Raw genomic sequence first — 15,619 nt, forward strand, 5'->3', positions numbered from 1 at the left:
ACACTCGGGTCTCTCTCCTCCTCTGTCAGCATTACGCATTCAGTGTTTTTCAGCGTTAGTATTTTTCCGCACCTGTATTACGACAAGCCCTGCCTCCACGCGCCTCTGATTGGCTAAGAGTTTTCGCCTACCGCACTGGTATTGCGGTGTACTTTGAGAGTTGGAGCACTAGCTAATCCCCGCATTGGGGGCGGGGCTTGCCTGAGTACGGGTAGAGAAAAATAAGGCGCCACAGAGCGCTCGAGCGCACAAAGAGTGAGTGGCGACGAGCGGAGGACTGCAGGTTTCTGGAGTTCATCTTCACCTGTAAGAGGAGCGGGGACGCTTTGTTCAGTTGTGGAGAACGATACAAACGACACGGTCTCGTCGAAGAAGCGAATATTCACATATCTGAGTCGAGTGTTAGATAAAAAACGACACTATTTGGATAGGCACAGAGTCTGATATGCGAGGATTTGATAATTGAGTACTGGGCAGGAAACGGTGTGCTATTTCGCCAGTGAGGTAAATATACAAGTATTAAGTGGAAATTGATCAAAATAGTACTAATTCTCATTGGTGAGTGAGTATTTGAGTGTTTGACAACTGAGTATTAAATACAAAATGGCTCACTGTCTTGTTGGAGAGGCGACTAGCGTTGAGGTATTCGATAACTGAGTACACAACCCGTATCTCCTCTCTTTCTCTCTGTCTCACTGGAGAAGCACGGTATCTACTATTAGACAGGTCTGACTGAATACTGGATACAGAGCAACAGCTAGAACGACGGAGAGGCGTCTGCTCGCCTAAAGTCTGAGGTAAACATGCCCACAGTGGCGCATGGCGCTTGTCCACTCGTGGTAACTTCATGAGCTCCGTTGCAGTCGACCGTTGAAGGCGCGCGAAGAGCACGCGGAGAGGATGAAAAGCGCGGGGCTGCTACTCGGGTACTTTCTGATGAAAGTTCTGGTGTGCGACGCAGGAGGAGAGCCTGGCAAGAGCCCAGACGCTCCGTTTGCCGCGTCGGGCTCCAACGGCTCGAGGGAAGGCGCCAATGGAGCGCCCGAGGAGCCTCACATAGAGGACCGCTGCCGCGGCTACTACGACGTGATGGGTCAGTGGGACCCACCGTTCGTGTGCCGCACGGGTAGCTACCTGTACTGCTGCGGCACGTGTGGTTTCCGCTTTTGCTGCGAGTTCAAAACCTCGCGCCTCGACCAGACCACCTGCAAGAATTACGACACGCCGCCCTGGTCCATGACGGGAAGACCCCCGCCAAAGAAAGACCCCGCGCACGACCCCACAAAAGACAAGACCAACATGATCGTCTACGTCATTTGTGGAGTAGTTGCCATCATGGCTCTGGTGGGAATATTCACCAAACTCGGCCTGGAGAAGGCGCACCGACCCCACAGGGAAAACATGTCCAGGTGTGTGTCCATCCACCAACAAAGACAGCACCCACTCGCTTTAGGCTCAGGGACAAAGTGCTTGCTTCACAATTTAGGCTACCTGCAGGTCGAAGTAGAGGTGGGCAATATGATTTCTTATAGATATTTTGATAAAATTTCACTATTAAACATTGATTGATTGAACAAAAACATGCATCTTCAGCTGTTTTTAAAACTTTATTATTTCAGGATTAGTGGGCCAACTGGAGTTGGAGTTTTTTACATGCCTTTTACTTATCTCATGTCTTGAAGATACACGTTTTTTTTGTGACAGTGACAATATACGTTGCTGAGCATATTGTAAATATCATCACTGCATGTGCGACAGACCAACTGCATACTTTTATAGAGGACTGTTGGCCCTAAGGTGTTTGTCCTTGTGCAGTGTGTGGAAATATGATAAAAAAATCCATAGCATGGCACCAAAATATTGATATTTCTAATGACAATGTCTTTCTGTATTATGTTATATTTTTGCCATATTGCCCACCACAAATTTGAGAGTAAAGAAAAGAAGTTAAATACATTTTAAGAGTCAAAACTGATTCACCATTCTTGAAACCCTTTATACTGATGGAACACCCCTACACTGCATCAGCCACTCAACCATTAAAGTGTATGGCAACATGTCAGTCATTTGTTCTCTGAGGTTACATTCAACATTATATTAGTGTTGAATGAAGTAACCTAGATCTTAATTGGCATATGAAGTTGCCCTGAGCTGCAGCATACGTGTGTCAGCATCTGAACTTTTTCCCTAATTCCACAAATAGGTCATTGCTTAAGATGTAAACAGAGATAGTGAAAATATGAATGCTCACAGACAGACACAGACACACTGTGACATACCCACTGGCTTAATAACATTCACTTCTAAATCACACATTAAAATTGTTCTTAGGAAGATGAAGTTCCAATTCAGAAATATTGGGGAAAATTTGGTATAAAAAAAGCAGCTAAAAATTCACTCCCCAAAAAATATCTTAACAATACACAAAATTTTGAAAAATCTGTATCTCACGCTACTAAAATATTTTCTGCAGATGTTTTTGTGGAGACTAACATAATGGGCATCATACACTAGACACTGTAGGATCATCAGATCGAAAGCTTCTGCTGAACTGAAGCTAATACAGCAAACTCAAACCCATACTAAAGCTCCTCCGTTACTAGGTGACGATGGTAAATAAAAAAATAAATATATATATTAGCTTTCACCAGGGTTTTCACTAGTGTACAGTAACAAAGGGCTGGTTAAACACACTTGTTGGCTGTGAATGTGAAAATGAGATTTTCAGTATATCGATATTGAATTGTGGTTCTGCCATGTTAAATAGCTCCAATACACACGTGAAGGTAGCATTTCTCTTCAATTATATTTATGGTATTAGCTGTGTATGAAGTCTTATCATACATACTGTTAAGTGTTCTCGTGTCAGCCATTTTGAAGTGCTGTCCAAATTCATAGTTGACAGCTTGAATTCCTTATAAAATACTCTATTTGTTATTCATAGTGCACAATAAACTAGTGAAAACAATAGTTACAGGCTAACAAGCCAAAATACAGGCCAAACATGTTTCAAAGTTCAAATAATTCCTGAACGGATTGATTCAAATGTTTTTAATGAGCTGGAATCTAATTTAGGGAAGCACAGTGGTGCAACAAGTAGTGTCGCTGTCACAGAGCTCCAGGGTCCTGGGGCTGTGTGTTTGAACCCGGCTGTGGGTGACTATCTGTCTGTGAGGAGTTTGGTGTGTTGTCCTCGTGTCAGCGTAGGTTTCCTTTGGGTACTCGGGTTACGTCAGTCCTGAGTTACAATGTTTCGTGCTTACGACACATCTCCCATTTACTGTATAAAGCCTTGTTTCGACTTAAGTGGTTTTGCGTCATAAATGTTGTAACGCGAACTTCGTGTTTGGTGTGCGCGGCGGAAGAATACACGGTTACCTGGCTCGGTACAGAGAAGGATAGGTGTTAGGATAAGTGCTTACAGTATGTTATTTACGTACAGTATTTATGTATGTTCTGACTTACACCGAAAATCGGTTTACGATGCGACGTAGGAACGGATCATCGTTGTAAGTCGAGGACCCCCTGTATTAGTAGGTTGATTGGCGACTCAAAATTGTCCATAGGTGTGAGTGAATGTGTCACTGTTTGTCACCCTGCAAAGGACTGGTGCCCCTCCCTAGGGTGTGTTCCTGCTTTGCATCCAGTGCTTCCGGGTAGGCTCTGGACCAACCGCAACACTAAACTAGAGAAGCGATTACAGACAATGAATGAATGAATTGATGGAATCTATTTTCTCCTCAGGTACTTAAAATGGAAAGGTGTGGAGTGTGTGAAAAGCACTTGTATTAGAAAGGTAACTGTAAAGCAAAATAGAATAAAAATTCTCTCATACACTAAATTAGAATTTTACTGTATTTATGAGTAAACTGGGAATATGGAAATAGCTGTAAGGATCCCAATACATTTTAAGCTGGAAACCATTGCTAAATGACATGCTTGAATACCTTATGATAGCATAAGTTTTAGTTTTATGTGACAAAACATCACAGTGACAAATGTTTGCAGTGCAAGTGTTGTCTAAATTCTGTCTGTCGTCTCATTCATCGACACCCTATTTAGTCTAATACACGTTTGTCTCTGTCGTGCTAAGTGAACGAGTGGACCAGGTCTACTTAAAGTATTCATGAATTGTGGGGGGATTCCTAGTAGCTGTAATAACATGGAAACACCTTACATTCGGATGATGCTGGCACATGCCAGTACACTTGGGTGACAGTGACGTTGACATCTTACGTACCTAAACATTAGAGTAAGAGCATGTAGGTGAACTGATTTAAAAAGAAAAGCCACAAGTCATGAAGATATCAAGACATTGTGTCATTTCAAAATAAATGTTCTTAAATGATGAGATTTATATCGATTTTATACTACATTTATTAAAAAGAAATGCTTCACCAATTTCACATACAAATAATAGTACACCACCTGAATGTGTCAGTTGTTTAATATTATTCTTGTATGTCATTTTTAAATAAAGGCCCTTTGTGTTATCACACTGCTGTACCTTTAATTCCGAATGTAGTTAATTATTAAAAGGACGATTTTAAAGAACGATGAAAAAAACCCACCACCTATACAGAAATAAATCTTTAAATATTTTATTTTTACTAAGGTTTAAATGTATTTATTTATTGAGAATTAAAAAAAATATATTTAATGTGCCAGGTCACTGAAAGTTAAATTAATTGGAATGAGCAGACGTTTGTTCCTTCTAGAGGCTATTAATTGACTGTCACTTAGAAAATCAATGACATTTAACTTATTCAGGGGTGTCCAAACTTTGACTGACAAATAAAAATATTTAGGGGAAATCTGGATAATATAAGGTTAGAGGTGCGTGTGATATGTTATGGGCCTAATTCAGAAAGTCATAATTATCTTGGTTAAAATGTCAACTTTCAAGTGCCTGACATGGAGAGTTGTAAATTGTGCCAATGCTATGTACCAACTACCTTGCCAGTAGGTACTGGCACCTATAAATGACTTTCAGTTCTCAGCTTTTTGTGCTGACACAGGCATTTATCGTGATATTAGCATGGGAACAGCTTGAAGTTCAGTGGTCAGTGAACACAAATAAATTGGGCTATGTGCTAATATGGGGTGCTATGTTTGCAACATGCCACTTGTTTGGCATTAAGGTCCGTTTACTAGCATGTAAGGCACCTATGTTTAGCAAGCACATGGATGTTTAAGCACACTATGTGTAGCTAGGTGCCTAAATATCCAAGAGCCAGTTAAATGTAGGCTACTGGCCAATGTTCCACAACGGAGTATATGCTAATGTCACAAAAACAAATGTCAATGACATTGACATAAGCCACTGTCCCCAAAGAAAAAAAAGAAGAAAAATAATTGATGCCATTTTCACCCAAACGTAAGATGCCGATGCCATTTCATGTTATTGCTGCCTCTCAGGATTCTGTTTAGATTGGGTTGTAGACCAGTATGCATTACAAGAATGCACTCAGGTTGAAAAAATTGGTCTAAAGGTTGATTGGAGTGCCAGAAAATCAGAACTTAGCAGTTTTCTGTCCAAGGCATCAACACCTCCTGAATCAAATTTGACTAGAGCCCACTATCTCAGACTCTGAAAGACAGACAATTGGGCTTAAATTCGGACAGAAAACAAGCAAAATGCTGTAGGGTACAAATGTACTTATATACAGACATACACACACACACACACACACACATATATATTTTAGGGATGGGCAGTATCCACATTTTTCATAACGTCATATCGTCTCAAAATATTGTCAGCCCGACAGTGCACACCGACACGTGTTGATGATAAAAACCTGTTTCTGAGAGAAAGCAAATTTCAGCAACTGCTGCTAAAGGAACAGAAATGTTAAAAAAAAAAGCAAAATAAGACAGTTCTGCACTTTTTAGAAGCACAGCTGGCGCTATCAGGCACTTGTGGTTTTTAGCACACCACAACACATATTTCAGCAAACTGAGGCTCAAAACACACAGAGTGAAGGATTTTCAGAGTATTTTGTCTGTTCTTATTTTGCCAAACTCATCGCGGTGGGCTACTGGGCTTGTGCTGTTCAGACTGTGACATCAGCAGTCATTGAGCTCCCACAGCGCCCCCTCCTGAACATGAACATTTTAGTTGCATTCTTAAAGACAGAACAGAAATTTGACACACCACACACACACATCATAAATATCACACTAATTTTGAGATACCGTCTACATTTTTAAATATTGTGGTATACGGTATTATCTTTATAGCGCGCAACCCTAATATATTTCTTTTTTTTAATTTCCCATAATAAAATGTGGGCGGCATGTAGTGTCGCAGTCACACAGCTCCATGGACCTGGAGGTTGTGGGTTCGATCCCCGCTCTTGGTGACTGTCTGTGAGGAGTTGGTGTGTTCTCCCCGTGTCCGTGTGGGGTTTCCTCCGGGTGCTCCGGTTTCCTTCCACAGTCCAAAAACACACGTTGGTAGGTGGATTGGCGACTCAAAAGTGTCCGTAGGTGTGAATGTGTGTGTGTGTGTCTGTGTTGCCCTGTGAAGGACTGGCGCCCCCTCCAGGGTGTATTCCCGCCTTGCGCCCAATGATTCCAGGTAGGCTCTGGACACACCGCGACCCTGAATTGGATAAGCGGTTATAGATAATGAATGAATGAATAATAAAATGTCACCTAATAAAGGTGAATGTAAATTTAAACAATAGAGTCAGCAGCGCAGCACCAGCCGTTATCAGATATCTATGTGAATTATGGGCCAAATCTAAACACTGGCCCTATGCCCAGATTTTAAGCAGATAGATATCATTATTTTTGTATTGTTGTGCATTTCTGGTTTAGATACAGCTGCATGTTGTGTGGTCAGAAATACTCACTGAATTCCAGAGGTGAAAAATTCTTCAAGGCTAAAGTTGCACAGTGGCATTAGCTGGATCTGAAGGAGATTGCATATGTTTCCTCTCTAACCAATCTTCTCAGGCAAAAGCTCGAAACTGGATTATTCACATCTGCTAGTCTTTTGTCACACCCAACACATATGCTTCTTAGCAGTTGTTCATTCATTCGTTCGTTATCTCTAACTGCTTATCCAGTTCAAGGTCGCGGTGGGTCCAGAGCCTACCTGGAATTATTGGGCGCAAGGTGGGATTACACCCTGGAGGGGGCGCCAGTCCTTCTCAGGGCAATACACACACTCACAGAGAGTCATCCAGAGCAGGACTCGAACCCACAACCTCCAGGTCCCTGGAGCTGTGTGACTGCAACACTACCTGCAGCGCCACCGTGCCACCCCTTCTTAGCAGTTGTTAGCTTTTTAAATAAAAGAAGTACTTTTAATGCTCCACCTGTTCCATATTTTATCTTTTTAATTATCCTCAGACATATATAGGTTTCTCCCATCCCCTTGTGAGCATGTGCTATGAGTAACACACACTGTGTCATGCATGGCTTGTCATTTTGGAGGCAGTGGTGTGCTTATGAGAGTGCAGCACCCTACTGTTCAGCAGACATCCATCAAACTCATGAAAGGAGACTTCAAAATCTGACAAGGCTTCACAACAGTGTCATTAAAAACACATTGGGAAAGCAGCACGGTGACTGATCTCCAATGCTCTGATTCCGAAAGCCATCAAAGCAGCGGATTTTCAGCTCAGTGTGATGGAAGTTCTGCACTGTGTGTCTCCGCAGAGCGCTAGCGCAGGTGATGCGGCAGACGGCTCCGGGAGAGCCCCTGGAGCGAGAGGAGAGCCTGGCAGTTCATGGACAGCCCTATGAAAGCCTGCAGGCCAGGACCACTACTAACAACCTGCGTAAGTACCCGTATAAACTGTCGTGTATCTTTGTTTCATGCAGTGTCACATCTAGTGACATCTGATGGTTAAAGATTATGGAAGTGAAACAGTTTTTGTGACCGGTCTGAACCATACTAGGGGGGAGAATCCATGGGGGTGGGGGTCAGGGGTAATTTAAAAAAAAAGTATATATTATATATCATACATTTTAGTTGTGAAGCGCCTTGTGAACTTGGCAAATCTGAGGTTTACACTGTGACAATTGACTGACAATGTAGGAAATCCTGGGAATAATTTTCCATTACTGGCAGCTAAAGTAGACTCATAGCTCCCGTGCCAGGGTAAAGAACCAAACTTCAGATGGCAAACATGTCTTGATGATTAATTACATTTAAGGTCAAGGGAAAAGTGTCTACACTTGATTTTTTTTACTAAGCTGTTGGCTTCAGAGCCACACTCTTGTCCATGCTGCTTGGTGGACGCTCACCACTTTTAGTAACCAATAGAAGCAGCTGGGGCTTATTCACAGCGGAGAGGCAGCTGTGAGGTTGCATGGCTATTCATGAGGTGCACAGATCCTAGGCTGCCTGACTTGGCCCTCACTCAGGGGGAAGTTGTTACAGCAGGCCATTTTTGGCATGTCCGGAGAGCTGCAGCGCCACTTACATCTACAGTGATCATTTAACACGCTGAGATGGTAATTATCACTGGCTCGGCGGCTGACTAATACACACAGCAATGCTCTCTCAATCTCTCTCTCTCTCTTTCACAAACCTCAGAAGCATGCTGGCAAATGCATGCATAAGCTGGACTCTAATCACCGTGATAACAAGCTGCTCATGGTGCTGATGCTTCCACTGTACACACCTCCCGAGTCTTCCCCATCAGCCCAGCCAGAAAGGATCAAGCACTGTTGGCTCGTGCTTGAATCACAGGTTGTGTGTGATGTTATGTATTGGCAAATATTAGGCCTGGGTTTGTGGCTAAAAAGGACATTCTGTAAACTTAAGTCCATCTGTACCAATGCGGCAGTCTTGTCTTGCAGCATGTGTCTGTGTTGCCATGGTGCTAGTGGATTTTCCTCAGCAGAGTTTCCTTGTTGCATGCGGAATGGTCATATCAATACACTTGCCTGACTATGTTGAAAGATAATATTTCTAATAATTACCAGCTGTCTCTGTTACTGCGTGCTTTCTTGAGAACCTCATTATGAAGCAGTGTCACTATCGACGTGGAATGACTGCAGTAGATATGCACTTGTGGTAGTTCATGACTCTGCTCTTGACTTGATGTGAGCTGACTGTTGGAGGCTGATAGTGATGGGGAAACTCTTGATGGACAGGCCTGGAAGAGTGTTCAGCATGTCAGTCTTTCTATGAAGACCTTAAACCTGATGAAACCATTCTTTTAAACTCACTGCATTAACTAATTATTAGAGGTATCCGAATATGCATATATGGTTTAGGTAAGGGTTAGGGGTTTATCTTCATGTTAAGAAAGAGATAAAAATAAAATGTGTCTTTTGAACATATAAAATCTGATTGTATTTTCTGAAAAAAACAGAAAGCATTGTGCTTTTCCGTTCAAATACAGGCAGCATTTCTATTTTGTAATCCTTCGAGCCTAAAAAAAATGGTTTCTCTCAAAGAAAAAAGGGTTTACTTAACAATAGCTGTCGTGGGCATATCCAGGGACTTGGTTAGTGCACACTCTTGGGTTTGTATGTGTGTGATGTGTGTATGTATGTGCTGACACTGGAGAGACAAGGGGGAATGAGTGTTAACAGTTGGAGTGTGTGAGTGCACTCTTTCTGTGGGGGGTGTGTTTAGGCTCAGCAGAGTGCTGGAACCATGCAAGCCACTGCTTCACTGAAGTGAGTGAGTGTGTGTGTGAGATTGTGTGTGTCTGTGTGTGTGTGTGTGTGGTGGGGGAGTGGGTTGTGTTTAAGAGAATTAGTTCAGAGGGCTCTACCATCTCACAACATGGGGTGCTTGGGAGGTTTGCAATTAGTGCTTTCATTTTTGAGTTAAAAATCCATGCAACGCAGAATCATGAGCAGATGCTTAAAATAGATCTTATGTTAAAATTTCACAGATATTTAAAATGCATACCATATGATTTTCTCATTGTACTCCAGAAGAGCAGAGTGTTTAAGTTAATTTTGATGACTGTGATAAAATATGTTTGCATAGTTTATTTTTACTAAATTTCTAACTGTACTGAATTAAGGGAATATTTTTTCCAGTGCTACGCCAGGTGGATCTAGCCAATATTTTGTACCCAAAAAGTATCAAATAGCAGCATACTGGGCCATTATTACCAAATTGGAACATTCTTAAACAAATCCCATTTTTCAACTGTGCAATATGTAAATAAAAACGTGCAAATGCAATGAGGTTAAAACAAAACATTTATGGTTTATTAAAAACATTTGCCTATATAGAATTTTATGCCCAATTTCTTACTGAAAAAAAAGAGTTTAGAAATTAGAACATATATTACCAACATGTAATTGTTTGTTAACTTGAGTAATCAGGGTGATAAATGTATAGGAAACACAGACTTTAATCCTATTGCAGAATTGTGTTTATTCAGTTGTGACAGCTTTAGTTGTAAAGAAAAGTAGCATCTTACTGGCTTCACTTGCTTAAAACCATTAAGGTGTTTACTTGTGTATCTGCTGACTGCAAGCCCTCAGGGCCATTGAGAAGAACCTGCCATGGTTTTAAAGCAGGGTTATGCAAAGAGAGCATGCCAGGCCAGGCCAACGAAAAGGTTTATGTGTTTTTCTACAAAACAACAGAAACACAAAGAAATTATTCTTATATAATGCCATTTTAAAACAAGAGCTAATGTGACATTGGTCTCCCTCCAGTCTATTATTACACATTCAGCCATGGTCTGGTAAAGCTATTGACCAAAAAAAAAACATCTTGTATCAACTATTTCTGAAAGTGACATAACGAGCATTCACAGAGTGGCTTACAGAAGCTGTACGATCCGAAAGCAATCCCATTACTACACAGAAAATCAGGCCCACTGAGTCAATAGCTTTCCAGTGTTAAGCTGCAGTTTAAACATAATACTGCATCTCACACGTTCCCCATCATCGACTGCGAATGTAGTCTGGGTGAGGAGTAGCTTAGTGAAGAGGCGACACTGTAATTAATTCAGCCGAGAGCCTGTGTTTGCCTAGCTCTGTCCCTCCAGTGACAGCCAGCTCAGAGCTGACAGTCCACTGGGTCTGTTAAATACTCCAGGCTCATTACCATGGAGTAAACTTTTCAATCAACCCAATCATCTGTTGAGAGTGCTCCTGGTTAGTAGATTGAACATAATTGCTGCATCAAAACGCAATGGACCATGATACTGTTTATCAAAAACAGTGCCTTATTTAGAAGAAGACTACATGCAGGCTTGAGGAAAGCAGGGTAGTTATCATCAGGAGTAGTAGTACATCTATCACAAACTATTTTACTTCTCTCTGTAAGATTGTGCCAACTGTTTCAGTGTAGTCTTGCAATGCAGTTTCTGATTGTTTTGTAACCCCGAACTGTGTTTCGGTTTATCAGTAATGCTGATGGAACATATATAGATGGAAATGGATTTGGTCTACATGACTAAATGCAAATTTAAATGTCAGCTTTGCAAATGAGCAAGAAAGGCAACATTTAAGAAAGTGTATTGGACACTTGACCGTTGTCACAATGCACATTATTTTTCTATCAGGAAATGTTTTAGGTACAACTTTCATTGTAGAGAGATGTGCATTGTTTTCACAGCAGGAAAATCTCACCTTTGTTTGAACCCTCACTGCTTGCTAGCAGCTCATCAAAGTAATATAGAAATAGTAATAGAGTTACAGGAGAAAACTTATTAATAAAAATTATCCCTTCCTTATTATATGGCCAAAAAGGGGCCCTGCAGAAAGATGACAAAGCCTATCCTTCCACAGTACAGTAGAGAAGTTTTATTATACACTGATTTACCTTAAAATTGCTGCATCTCAGAGTAAAAAGATAACCATATTTGTTTCCTTTATATCCCCATGGCAACAGTTGAACCAATATTTGATCTGTCTCTTAGCAGTACACTAACTCCTAAAACACGGGCATCAGTGTAGCCATGGAGAAAACCCAAAGCATTATACCATGGATATATTTTCCTCTCTGACAAAGTCCTTGAGTACAGAGGCACTCCAGTTACATGAACAACTCCACCTGGTTTGCTGAGCTGCTGTTTCCATGGCAATACTACATGTATTTTGCTGACCACTGTTTCTACCCAAAACAAGACTGCAAAAAGCTCAGAAGAGTTTTCCTGGTTTGTGGTATCAAATCACAGATACATTTGGATGTAGCCAAGGCATCCTCAAGAGCTTAATAATAAATAGCAACAATAAGATACTGTACAGCCTGTCAGTAACTGAATAATGAGACTCTTGTTTTGGCTCTGCAGTCCAGCATATTGGATTGCACATGAAAGAAATGTCTATGAAAGGCAGAGTTTCAGTTTTGGTGTTATTCATTTATTACAGCCCTTATTTAAATTTGCCTCCAAGTCCCGATGTAGGATTGATATCTATAGTCCGCTGCTGTTGTCTCAAGTGGAAGTCAAAGAAAAACCCTGTGATAGTAAAGCTTCATATACGATAGACTGAGAATAAATAAAGGAATCAGTAGTAGAACAGAACCAAAAGTGCCCAGTAATGTTTGACCAAAAAAAAAAACATACCACACCTGCATAGTTCTAAAGGATTTTGGACAGAAGAGACAAAGTGTACTGGAAGAAAATAAACTGTAGAGAAAAACAGAGGGCATTGCTTATATCCAAAGCAAACATTCAGAACTTTGAAATTCTGTGAAATGAACATGTGCAGCTTTCAGTGGAACTGGATCACCTGTCTTTATTGATGATTCGTTGTGTCAGCAGGATGTATTTTAAAGTGCACAGTACCATCTTGACTTCCTCAGTACTCAGTGGATAGTGCTTCACCTTGCAGAAGCACTAAAAACAATCTGCTAAACTATTCTGTTACACACCTAGGGGAAAATACGTGACTGGCTTTGTCAGTCAAATAATCTGAAACTCTCAAAATATGCATCTCATGCAACACATTTAGCCTGGGAATTCAATACACAAACTGGCTTAAAAGGCACAGAGTATAATAGATAGCATATTCATGCATATTAGGGCTGCAATTAAATATTTATAACGGATTAATGTAAACTAAAAATTCTCACCGTCCTCCAAAATTTACAGAGTGCAGTTTCTGCAGTGCTGAGTCCAGAAAATCAATGATAGTAGCTCAATTCTCCCTCTTACAGGTTAACAATGTCTCATAATCATTTTGAAGCTGTAATTTTAATGTAAAGTATGATGTTGTGTTCCTTTCATGTAGTATTGTTTTAAACAACAAGTAAAAATATTAAAATTCATTCATTCATTCATTATCTGTAACCGCTTATCCAGTTCAGGGTCGCGGCGGGTCCAGAGACTACCTGAAATCATTGGGCGCAAGGCGGGAATACACCCTGGAGGGGGCGCCAGTCCTTCACAGGGCAACACAGACACACACACACACACACACACACACATACACATTTTCTCACCTACGGACACTACCAATGTGTGTTTTTGGACTGTGGGAGGAAACCGGAGCACCCGGAGGAAACCCTCGCGGACACGGGGAGAACACACCAACTCCTCACAGACAGGCACCCAGAGTGTGAATCAAACCCACAACTTCCAGACCCCTGGAGCTGTGTGATTGTGACTCTACCTGCTGCGCCACCGTGCCACCCAAAAATATTAATACAATATGTTTACTTACTTTGAAGGCATAAAATGGACATAAGCACAGGGGTCTAAGATTCACTTCAAATCTAGTTGCATTATACATTTTAAATCACTTTTAAACAAACATCCACTGTAAATCAAATCCAGATTCATTTCCTTATTAAGGTTATTATATTATAACCTTTTGTGATTAAAACAAGTACATACATTCACGCATGGTATCCTTTCTGCAACTCACATTTTTATTTTATTTGGCCTAGTGCTGGTCCAAAGATTTGAAAGTAGCAACTTGTATGAAACCTGAGAGAGAAATATTAAGAGCACAGACAGATAGTTGACTATTACCACTGCTCTGCTGCACCCTGGTGGCATGGTGATAAGTCTATGTAAACATATGACAATCCATATCTAAAGTCAGTAGACTTATTTAGATGCCCACATTGTCCCCAAATGTCACCAAAAACCCACAGGACTAGTGTTAGAGCTAGCCAGAACATCTCAATCCGTCCTCTCTTTGGATTACTGCTCAGCTGCACATGCTCAGTGTAACATATAGATAATCTATCCATTAAACTGCGTAATCAACAATATAATTTGATAATAAAATTAGCCGCAAATCATTTGTATAGCTGATTTTTATTTATTTTATTGATTAGTAGAATAGTGCATACCTTCATGTATTTTTAAGACAGGAAGTATGGGCGCTGCAGTAAGCAGCAGCAGGGATGGATAAAGATGTGTGGTGATTTGTCACAAATCTGGCTTTGTAATGGAATGGTGTGCTTCCAAAACCATTACTTAACCCTAGTTACACACAGCCTCTTCAGCTGCTCTCAAAAAAAGAGTTACATTATGATGATTTTTTTCATATATAGATTCTTAGAAAATCACTATTTGGCTGGGAAGTCAGGGAGAACAGGGTTATAGCTGATGGATAATTAAAAAGATGATGGCTGGTGTTGTGAGCTTCTCCTACACTCACACTGAACAGTACATGCTTTGCTACAGCACAAGTAGTGTTGGACAGTATACAGTAGTTGATGTTTAAAAGTATTCAGCACACTGTCTATCACTAACATGGCTCCAGATACCTCCAAGGACACTCCGGATAACAGAAGTGTGGATGTTAATGTCTGACTTTGACTAAATTTACTGCTCTAAATGTTAATGAATTTATGTGGAATGCAAGAGGGGGAGCTCTGGCAGGTAAATCACTCATCCCCCTTTAAAAAGAGACCTCTTCTTTTCTTTCCTCCTGCCTCCTCCTGGAATAATTATCAGTTAATTTCCTGCCAGCAGAAATGCTGACAGGTAGGTGGCTGTGTACAACAGTAGCTCAGGTGGAAGGCAGTCAAAACGGTGGTCTCATATCACAGATAGCATGCTGCCATAGCAGTAAATGTGGGATAGCACCTTATAATAAGATAAATAAAAATCACTCAAGATCAATAACAACTCAAACATAAATAAGCATTCATTTGCATGATGACGTATGACTTCTGATTTCATAAAGCCAGGGTAGACTGATTCTTTGCACTTCAGAAGCCACAGCTCAGAGAAGAACAAAGATCACCATGGTGCGCCGTGTGATGTGGCTCTGTAGAGTGCTGTGGCCCAGCAGGGTGGGGGTGTGTGTTGGACTTAACTTGGTACTTTTCAGAAAATCCTGATCAGTCAAACACTCCCACTGCTTGGTCTGCAAATGACTATGGGTGATTATAGGCATGTACTTCCCCATTCAGTGCAATATTAATGCACTCAGAGCCAGATAAAAAGCTGGAGGGAGATGTACTGAATTGTAGCCTTGAAATTACTGCTGTGGTTTCACTGGAAAAAAAGATGTTCATCTAAAAGGGCAAATAGCAGAGTTTGATAAAAAGAAATAAGTAATATTCAAGGGTTTCAACCCTATAGTCATGTGTTACGTTTACAGTTTAATTTTTGTTTTCCATAATGTAGATAACTGATTAATTGTCTAACTTGTTAACTAGGTGTCAGTACAAGAATTCTCAAGTGCAAATTCAGTAGTAGTTGTTTGTCACCCA

General features: G+C 40.9%; 1 protein-coding gene across 4 annotated transcripts in view; it reads left to right on the forward strand.

Annotated features, from left to right (window-relative positions):
- The first annotated feature begins 269 nt into the window (after nt 1–269).
- Nucleotides 270–15,619, forward strand: part of shisa9b (shisa family member 9b) — a 37,506-nt gene continuing 22,156 nt past the window's right edge. For all 4 annotated transcript variants that reach the window (XM_066673504.1, XM_066673505.1, XM_066673506.1 and 1 more), the window contains exons 1-2: nt 270–1,409; nt 7,672–7,793. In XM_066673504.1, the coding sequence (XP_066529601.1) occupies nt 901–1,409; nt 7,672–7,793 (631 nt within the window). In that variant the 5' untranslated portion in view covers nt 270–900. The remainder of the gene's footprint in view (nt 1,410–7,671; nt 7,794–15,619) is intronic.

The sequence above is a fragment of the Hoplias malabaricus genome, chromosome 6 (genome assembly GCF_029633855.1).
Source record: "Hoplias malabaricus isolate fHopMal1 chromosome 6, fHopMal1.hap1, whole genome shotgun sequence".
Taxonomy (NCBI): Eukaryota; Metazoa; Chordata; class Actinopteri; order Characiformes; family Erythrinidae; genus Hoplias; species Hoplias malabaricus.